Source organism: Vulpes vulpes, chromosome 11, assembly GCF_048418805.1.
Source record: "Vulpes vulpes isolate BD-2025 chromosome 11, VulVul3, whole genome shotgun sequence".
In the NCBI taxonomy this organism is placed as follows: domain Eukaryota; kingdom Metazoa; phylum Chordata; class Mammalia; order Carnivora; family Canidae; genus Vulpes; species Vulpes vulpes.
The window spans coordinates 54,155,542-54,165,942 of NC_132790.1; the positions used below are offsets into that span (position 1 = coordinate 54,155,542).

Here is a 10,401-nt window from a genome sequence, read left to right on the forward strand (position 1 = left end):
TATTTTAGGTGACATAATCTTGATTTCATTTTTGGATTTTAATTTGACTTACAGTTTTCTACTTTGGAATTCACCAATTGTCACTGTCCACTTATCAATAAGAATTTGTTTTTTTGAAATAACTAATGAACATAAAAATCATTATTATTTTAAAGTGATAAAGTATTAGGGTGCCTGGGTGGCTCAGTCAGTTAAGCATCGGACTTTGGCTCAGGTCATAATTCCAGCCAGGGTCCTGGGATCAAACCCCACATTGGGATCCCTGCTCAGCAGGGAGCCTGCTTCTCCCTCTCCTTCTGCCCCTCCCCTTGCTTATGCTCTCACTCTCTCAAATAAATAAACAAAATTTTGGAAATTTTAAAACTAGGGGCATGGGCGGCTCAGTGATTGAGCATCTACCTTTGGCTCAGGTCATGATACTGGAATCCTGGAATCAAGTCCCACACATCAATCTCCTCGCAGGGAGCCTGCTTTTTCCTCTGCCTATGTCTCTGCCTCTTCAAGTGTGTCTCTCATGAATAAATTAATAAAATATTTTTTTTAATTTTTAATAAAGTGGTAAAGTGCTTATAGAAGCTAGATGTGTGTTCAAGGTTTATTCAATAAATGACAGCTTTCCTGAAAGAGTCCTATAAATCTGTCTCATTTATCTTTTTATTTATGATTGTATAAATTTTTTTTTTACTTTTTAAGCTTTTATTTAAATTCCAGTTAGTTAACAGTGTTATATTAGTTTCAGGTGTAAACTATAGTGATTTAGCTCTTCAATACAATACCAATGCTCATCACAGCAAGTGCATTCCTTAATTCCCATCACATATTTCACCCATCCCCTCCCTAATCTCCTCTTTGGTGACCAGTTTATTCCCTATAGTTAAGGGTCTGTTTCTTGGTTTGTCTCTCTCTCCTGTCTCATCTCTTTATAGTCATAATATTTCCACCACCACCAATGACATTAATGACATAAACATGAGGATTTTTATTAAGTCTCAGAAATAATTAGAAAAGGAAATTTCAAATAGAAACTGCAGTTCCAAGAGAAAGCCCCAGAGCAGTAGCATTAGATGCCTCTGGTAGAACCAAGACATAAGCAAAATAGGTCAAAAAAGTGAAGTTAAATGTAAAAGCTGAAACTATCATGGTTGTAAATCTTTGTCATCTTGGATTAAGTAGTAATTTCTTAGATGTAACACCAAAAGCACAAGTAGCTAATAACAACAACAAAAACATAAATTCGACTTTATCATAATTTAAAACTTCTGTGCTTCAGGGCACCCAGCTGGTTCAGTTGGTAGAGCATGCAACTCTTGATCTCAAGATTATATTATAAGTTCAAGCCCCACATTGGGTGTAGAGATTACTTAAAAATAAAATCTTTTGGGGGCACCTTAGTGCTCACTTGGTTAAGCATCCAACTCTTGGTTTCAGCTCAGGTCATGATCTCAGGGTCCTGGGTTCCACACTCAGCAGAGAGTCTGCTTGAGATTCTCTCTCCCTCTGCCCCTCTTGCTTGTGCTCTCTCTTGCTCTTTCTCACACTCTCTCTTAAATTAAGTACATTTTTAAAAAATAACATTTTTTAAAATAATAAAGTAAATAAAAACATTTATGCTTCAGGGGCACCTGGCTGGGTCAATCAGGTGTAAAGAACCCTTACAACTCAACAAAAAAAAAGGGAAATAACCCAATTTTTTTAAAACAAAATAACCCAATTTAAAAACAGACAAAGGACGGGGGCTCCTGGGTGGTTCAGTCAGTTGAGCTGCTGACTCAGTTTGGGTTCAGAGCATGAGATCAAGCCCTGTGTCCAGCTCTGTGCTCAGTGTTAAAGTCTACTTCCCTCCCTCTCTCTTTCCCCCTGCTTGCCCCCCCTTTCTCTAAAATAAATAAATGAATTTTTAAAAATAGGCAAAGGACCTGCATAGGCTGTTATCCAAAGAAGATGCACACATTAAGCACAATAAGCACATGAAAAAATGCTCAGTTATCAGTATTCATTAGGAAAATACAACTAAACCCACAATGAGATACCATTCCACATACACTAGAAAGAAAGACAATAAGAAGTGTTGGTGAGGATTTGAAGGTTCCTGGCTGGCTCCGTTGGAAAAACATGAGGCTCTTGATCCTCGGGATCTTGAGTTTAAGCCCACGTTGGACATAAAGATTATTTAAATAAACAAATAAATCTTTAAAAAAAAGGAAAGAAGTAGTATTGATGAGGATTTAAAGAACCACTCTGGGTAATTTAGTTTTCAAAAGATATGACTGTAGGTCTTGTAGAAGAATGAGTTATAATTTTTTTTAAATCCACATGGGTTTTTATTTTGATTTTTATTCAGCTGTTTAGTAGTGGAACATCTATAGTATCTTGCTGAAGGTTTTAAAAACTAATATTTGTAGTTTAATCATCTACCTTCTGACCCAAATAAGATAAGATCTGGCATGTCTATTTTTACAAAAGATTAAATTGACAATCTTTAGGGATTACATCTAAAATTAGCCCTGGGTCTTCTGACTTCCAGTGTATTTGGTACTTCTCTTAGTACCTTTCATAGATTGAGATCATAAGTGAGAAGGTACTAAAGTAGAATCAAAGGAATAATTTTGGGGTGCCTGAGTGGCTCGTTGGGTAAGCATCTGCCTTCGGCTCGGGGCATGATCCCAAGGTCCTGGGATCAAGCTCATGAGTCTGGCTCCCTGCTCAGTGGGAAGCTTGCTCCTCCCTCTCCCTCTGTCTGTCTGCCACTCGCCCTGCTTGTGCTCTCTCTCTGTCAAATAAATAAAATCTTTTTTAAAAAGTCCACAATTTTTACATGACCTCAAGACAATCTCTAGAGATAACAGATTCTACTAAGATAGACAGCCAGCCATTTCTTCTCTTCATTGCACAGAGTCGGCCCTCCCCAGCCCCGGTACAGAAGGAAAGAAAATCATTATGAACAGAAGAAGGAATAGCATGTTAATTTGATAATCATTAATGAGGTGGGGTTTTTTTTAAGATTTTATTTTTAAGCAATCTCTTCACCCAACATGAAGTTGAACGCACAACCCCAGGATCAAGAGCTGGATGTTCCACCAACTGAACAGTCAGGCACCCCAAGATTATTTGTATCTTATTTTGTTAATAATGTGTTGGAAAGGGTATGAGTACTCCTGGAGTTGAGGGTACTGATAATGAGCAGGGTTTCAGCTTGGCTGTTGTAGAGGACTCCTTGGCACCTTATAGTCTAGATAAACGGAGCCTCCACCACCCAGTACAGCTAGACCACGGTATGATTTGAAAATTATGTTAGCCTGGGGTGCCTGGGTGGCTTGGATGGTTAAGCATCCAACTCTTGACTTCGACTTAAGTTATGATCTCAAGGTTGTGAGATCTTGTCCCACGTGGGACTCCACACTGAGCACAGAGCTGCTTAGGATTCTCTTTATCCCTCTCTCTCTCTGACCCTCCTTCAACCGTCCTCTCTCTCAAAGACAAGACACAACTGCATTAGTCAATATTACGAAAGCACAAAAGAAGGGAGAATATCTGGAAGAAATATTTCTACCCATATATCCATTCTGGCTTCAGAAGTTGGGCAACTTCAATATTTTGCCAACCCTGTTATATCTGTACCCTCACTTTTTGTGTTTGCTTATTATAGTAGTTTCAAAGGAAGTTATAGGTATCTTGTAATGCAGGTTTCATGAAGTTTGTACTTCCAGGACACAGTATAACATTTAAAAAATTTACTCCCAGCTTACTTTCCTCTTTGTTTTAGGTGGTAAGATCTGCTGAGGAAGCTGCATCAGTGCTGGCCACTTCAATCAGTCCAGAACAGTGCATCAAAGTGCTTTGTCCTATCATCCAAACTGCAGATTACCCAATTAATCTGGCTGCAATCAAAATGCAAACAAAAGTGATAGAGAGAGTATCCAAGGAAACCCTTAACTTGCTTTTGCCAGAGATTATGCCAGGCTTAATACAGGTGAGAAACAAAACTTAGAGAAATAAATTATGATACATTTGGGATTTGGTTATTTTAGGCACTTTCTAGGCAACAGTAGTGGTATGCCAAGGCCTTCCTGATGTCTTGAATGTTCAGAGCAAAGACTTTCCATAATTAGCTCTGTGTGTGTGTGTGTGTTAAATATATACATAATATAAAACTTAATGGTAATTTTGCCATTTTTCAGTGTGTAATTCAGTGGTTTTAAATACATTTATGATGTACAACCATTATAACTATCCATCTCTAGAACATATTTCATCATCCCAGACAGAAACTCTATACCCATTAATAATTCCCTATTCCCTCTCCCCATAGCCCCTGGTAACTTCTATTCTACTTTCTTCTGCTTTCTAGGTTCCTCATGTCAATGGAATCACACAGTATTTGTTCTGTTGTGGCTGGTATATTTCATTTAGTGTAATGTTTTTAGATTCATCCATGTTACAGCATGTATTAGAATTTAATTCATTTTTTATGGCTAAATAGTTTTCATTAGTATGACTACAATTTATCCATTCATCTTTTGATGAGTATTTGGGTTGTTTCCCTTTTTTTTAATAACATAAATATTGCAAAAAAAATAACATAAATATTGCAATAATATATATGTACATATATATGTGTGTGTATATATATATATGTGTGTGTGTGTGTGTGTATATATATATATATATATATATATATATATATATATCTAGAAGTCAAATTCCTAAATATTACTGGATTTCTCTCCAAAATCGCATACTAATTTACGGTCATAGATGTAATGTGTTTTTTTCTATGCACACAAAGCCTTCCACATAAACATTTTAATAATGGGATCATATTTTATAACATGTTTTGCTTAATCATAAATTATGAACTTTTCCATCCAATAAATTATATTCTATAATGTAACTGAATGACTATTATATAGTGTGTATATTAAAACCACTCCTTAAGAGAATTAATTGTTAATTTCTTCATGCATCCTTTGTATTATCTTTGACTCTGTTCTAAGCTTAATATTGCTCAGTAAATTGTGGGGTCCTTGAATATAAGATCCAAATCTCTTCTTCGTTCTTTGATACTGAAAAGAGAATGTACGTGATATGTGTATATCATACATATAGTGGGTACTGAATGAATTTTTGCTGAGTGAACAACTTAGAACAATGGTAGGGATGGTACAGAGCTTGACCTTGCTTCAGCCTGAATTGTAGGAGTACCTTAACTACCAGGCCCAGTTTTGCTTGAGTTTAGGTTTTATTTGATAGTGAAGCGCCCTTGGGCTTCCTGCAGCTGAGTGTTTTAGTAAAAGGTTCATCTAGAGACTTTACAGGGCAGGTTGCAAAGGGACAGCTTTCCAGGCTAAACAAAGTGGAACCTGATAAGGCTAATAGTGGAGTGTGGAAGTGTGGAAGGGGAAGAAGAAAGAGTGTAGGGCACATTTCTGCCAGCAAAGGTAGAAGGGATAACCTCAGTCACGAAAGCTTCCTCTCCTTGATACGCCTGCGATCTCATCTTTGAGCCACATCTTTGGTCCCTGTTGAAATGGTGCTTTTTCAGATAGGAGTGCTAACAAGACTTTTCTCCCTAGGGTTATGATAATTCTGAGAGCAGTGTTCGGAAAGCATGCGTCTTCTGCCTGGTGGCTGTTCATGCGGTAATTGGTGATGAACTAAAACCACATCTCAGTCAGCTCACTGGCAGTAAAGTAAGTAGTGATGCCTTATTCTAAAGGTGATGACATTGATACATTTTTAAATTTTAATTCTTTGTTGTGTTAAAGGATGAATTTGTTATTCAACTTTAAGTCAGCCTTGAGCATCCAACTCATTCCTCCTGCTATTTGAATTTTAACTGTTTCTACGTTCACATGGGTCACTAAGGTGAAGTCAAGTAGGGTACATTGCTGTGAAAGAAGTGCCTGCAGCCAGCTGGTTCCTTTCCCACTTCCACACCCAAATCCTTACCCCCAAGGACTGTTTAAGAATAATTAGTGGTTGGGGTGCCTGGTTGGCTCAGTTGGTGAAGTGTGCGACCCTTGATCTTGGTTGTGAGTTCGAGCCCCACATTGGTTATAGAGATTACTTAAGTACATAAGTACATAAATAAATATCCTTTTTTAAAAAAAAAGAATAAAGAGTGGTTTTACATATTCATGGATTACTTTATATCTCCCAAAATGTGGAATACTTGAACATTTCTTAAACTTTCCCCTATGAACTATGATAATCAAATATTTGCTGTCCTTAAAACTTAAAAAAAAAAAAAAAAGAAAGAAAGAAAAGAAAAAGAAAACATAGGGGTGCCTGGCTGGCTCATTGAGAAGAACATTACTTAAATAAGCTTTTTTTAAAATGTTTTTAAAGACTTAAAAAAATGAGTCTTGCTTTTCCTTATTTCTTTAATACCTTTAATACTATCAAACATTGAAATTCATTCTACAAGGTGAGAATAAACTATGATTATTGAATTGTTGCTTATGAACCAGTTAGCAGGAGACACTAAAGAGTTTCCCAAAATCCTAGCAATTATCATTACTATCATCAAATTTCTTTTTAAAACAGCAGGAAAGCAGAGAAAATACCTATAAAGCTCAGGTATACACCTTATGTTAAATACCTGTGTAAGTTATAGATAGATTAAAGCAGTGGTTCTTAATCTGAGTTACCGACCACTTTGACATCTAGTAGGTACTATCTCATCCTAAGAAAAATAAATAAATACAGAAAATTTTACACGTAGTCTCAGAGGATTCATTGAGTCCCTGAATCCTATGGATGCCAGGTTAAAAACCCTTGGATCAATGAGTTAATGTTAAAAAAGCAAACTTCAACAGCATAGTTTTCTCTTTTTTTTTTTTTTTTTGTTTGTTATTTTCTTTCCTTTTCTTTTTTGTTTTAAAATAAACTCTACACCCAACATGGGGCTTGAACTCAAGATCCTAACATCAAGAGCCCCACATGCTCTACCAACTGAGCCAGCCAGGTTCCCCAACACAGTGGTTTTCAAAGAGAAAAAAAATCTCAGCTTTTGTAATAAGCTTAAGTTGTATCCTGATAATGTAGAGATGTCTGTGAAAGAACTAAAATTCAGTACTTTGTCAAGACTTTTAGCTCTAGGAAAAAACTGAGGGTTATTGGAAGGGAAATGGGGGGTGGGGATAGGGTCACTGGGTGAAGGAGGCATGAAGGAGAGCACTTGAAGTAATGAGCACTAGGTGTTCTATGCAACTGATGAATCACTAAATTCTACCCTTGAAACTAATAATACACTATATGTTAATTAAATTGAATTTAAATTTTAAAAATTTTAATTAAGTACTTTGTTAGAATACTAAGCAGCCAATTGCATGAAACCTGTAGCTAAGCTGAAAAAATATTTGGAAATTAGATGAAAATTAGATGAAAAAAAGTAGAGCATAAAATTATGTATACATTGATTAAAACTTTATGAAGATATGATATCATCTAGCAAAGACTGCAAAGTGTCACAGAAGGGTACCTGGGTGCCTCAGTTGGTTAAGTGTCTGCCTTCAGCTGGGGTCATGATCCAGGATCCTGGGATCGAGTCCTGCATTGGGCTCCCTGCTCAGTGGGGAGTCTGCTTCTCCCTCTCACACTGCAGCTCCCCTTGCTTGTGCAAGTGCACACGCATGCTCTCTCTCTCTGTCAAATTAAAAAAATCTTTTTTTAAAAAAAGTGACAAAGAAATCAAGAACATTCTTCGAGGGCAGTGTTTATAGTTTTTAAGATCTTGGGTCCTAGAACCCAAGTGCCTAATTTCCTATTTTGGCCCACTTCTTACCTACCCCTGTGACTTTAGGTACACATCCTATATCTTGATTCCCTCATCTATAAAGTGGTTATTGAGATAAAAAGAAGTAATGTAAGGTAGTTAGCTTATTATATAGCACATAGTGCTCAAATATTTGTGCTTAATGTCTTAATAGTGACCTCTTTTTTTCTAAGTTAAAGTTTACATGCTATCACTACAACATTTTTTGAAAAGGCATATTAGAATACTCAAGTCATCAGGGGCACCTGGCTGACTCAGTATGGTAGAGCATGTGACGACTCTAGATCTCGGAGTAGTGAGTTCAAGCCCCATATTGGATGTAGAGATTACTGAAAGAAATATTCATTTGTGAACAGACCAGGACTTGAATTTTTCCTGGTAATTCTTATCAACAATCACTTGGACATAGCTTAGTCTAAAATCTCTTTTTAAATTCATATATGTATATCATTTTTTTAGTGAACATCTTACTATAATTTATAATTTTCTCAGTGACATATGTTTGGCTTGAATCTGCAGATGAAGCTACTGAATCTTTACATCAAACGCGCACAAACAGGTTCTGGAGGAGCTGATCCCACTACTGATGTTCCTGGACAAAGTTAGTGAAGCTGATTAAAGTGAACCAAGACTCAAAGAAAGGACAGACAGACCACCCCTCATCAACGAAAGGAAATTTTCAAACACATCTTTTGAAACTTACCACCTTTCCCAGTTTTAGTTTTTTGTTTTGTTTTGTATTTTCTGTAACAGAGGGCTATCCTCAGTCTGCATGTAACTTTTATGATAGTTACTCCAAATTCAAAAAGAAGCAGTATTAACATCAGTTGATCAGTACAAAGTAATTTTTAATTGAATTCATCATTTCACATGTTTGTACTTCTTTGTCTTCCCATTAACCTTTGCCAGTGTTATGATTGTATAAATTTTTTTAAATGCTGGTTAAAGAGGAATGCTTAAAGCTTTAAAATTTTAACAGTCTAAAACATTTTTTTGCCTCTATTCAAATGCAGAATAATATTTTTATTGCTACTTGGAGTTTTGTTCTGTATCATGTCTTACGCCAGAAATACTGAAATGATGTGAAACAAAGCAGGACTAATTTGAACTACATACAGCTGGACTCTGTTGACGTGATGGTGATACATGTCATTAGTTGCAACTTCTTTGGGGTGATCTGTAGTTTAAAACTAAGACCTCAGAGAAAGTGCTACAGAATCAGCCAGTTCTGTAACACTGATACTGCTTGTTGGTTGTTGGTCTTGCCATCATTATTTAAAACCATGTCCCCTCTAAGATCCCATAAGAAAGCTGCACCAAATCATCTGCCTGTTGTTTTCTTGATACTTATTAAAATAGAAGGTTTTTATTGCAGGGTTTTTGGTTTATCTTTGTTGTGAATGATGCTTTTTTCATATTTATTAATATCAAATTCACTTATGAATAAACTTGATAATGGAAAGAGACAAAAAAAAAATCAAGTGCATGTGTGTCCTTGACCATCTTCTGTTTCTCATTATAAACAAACTTATTGAAACATAGGAGTCAACCAGCACCTTTTCTTTAAATGGTGGAACCTGGTTTCCTTTTGCCATGAAATTGTCTTACTTGAAAATATTGATCCTGATGAGAGAGATGGTGCAAGGCTATTATCTTTGTGTAATGGACTCAAATTCTCTACCTCTTCAGGGCTAATCCTTATAACTGAGCTGCTGCCTGTAGTGTCTTTTGGAAAACTACTTCAAGGGTGATTTTCTGTTACATTTTAACAAAGTTTTTAATCACCTTTTGCTACACCTATTCTTTTCGTGTGCAGCCAACTTTCAAAAATTACCAGTTTGGTGAAAGGCAAATTAGATCATTTGGAACCAGGATACTAATGATTTCTCATAACCTTTTTTTAAATCCTAACATGAAGTGAATTTGACTGGAAAGGCAAATAGCTATTAGGGAAGCAATTTGCTGTTGTTACAGAGTTATCTGTACTTTCTTTGTTTAATTGAAAAAAATGTAGAAATGTATGTAAAGAATTTAAGACGAGTACTGGATGGATGGATGATTTGTCATAGGCTTTTCCCTGTTTCTGTTCTAGCAGCAGGAAAATAGTTTCTCTCTATCCCCTCCCCTTTACCTGTAACAATTTTGTTTTCTGCTGTTAATTACATTGTGTATTTATAGTCCTACGCTTACTGTTGTGCATATACTGGCAATAAACCTGTACATAACATTACTTGAAAAAAATAACAATGTATATCAGTTGTTTTTCTGTCTCACTGTCTGACAAGTCACTTAGCTCCCAACCAAGTTTTTAAAAATGTTTCAAAGGTCTTGTATTAGTGGTATTCTCTGAATTTTATAAGTGCATCTGAGGAGAAAAGATTTATCAGGAGGAGCATCCACAGTCAAATTATATAGCTATATATGCATGTGTATAACATAGCTTTATCTAAGAAGAAAAGACATTTTAAACATTGAATTCTTCTCAGTTTCTCAGTAATGTTTTATGTTCCATGACCTTTTGTATGTTTTATAATCACTTTTTAATCTCAATATTGATTTAATTTTGACCTCTGCTTTAAGATCTTGCTTTAACTCTTGCTGACAACTAAGTGTGATTGATGTAA

The 10,401-nt window shown here is 35.9% G+C and overlaps 1 protein-coding gene across 50 annotated transcripts in view; it reads left to right on the top strand.

Annotated features, from left to right (window-relative positions):
* CLASP2 (cytoplasmic linker associated protein 2) overlaps positions 1-10,018 on the top strand; it is a 175,030-nt gene extending 165,012 nt beyond the window's left edge. For all 50 annotated transcript variants that reach the window (XM_072726306.1, XM_026016347.2, XM_026016352.2 and 47 more), the window contains 3 exons: positions 3,764-3,970; positions 5,574-5,690; positions 8,297-10,018. In XM_072726306.1, coding sequence (XP_072582407.1) covers positions 3,764-3,970; positions 5,574-5,690; positions 8,297-8,383 — 411 coding nt within the window. In that variant the 3' untranslated portion in view covers positions 8,384-10,018. The remainder of the gene's footprint in view (positions 1-3,763; positions 3,971-5,573; positions 5,691-8,296) is intronic.
* The last annotated feature ends 383 nt before the right edge of the window (positions 10,019-10,401 follow it).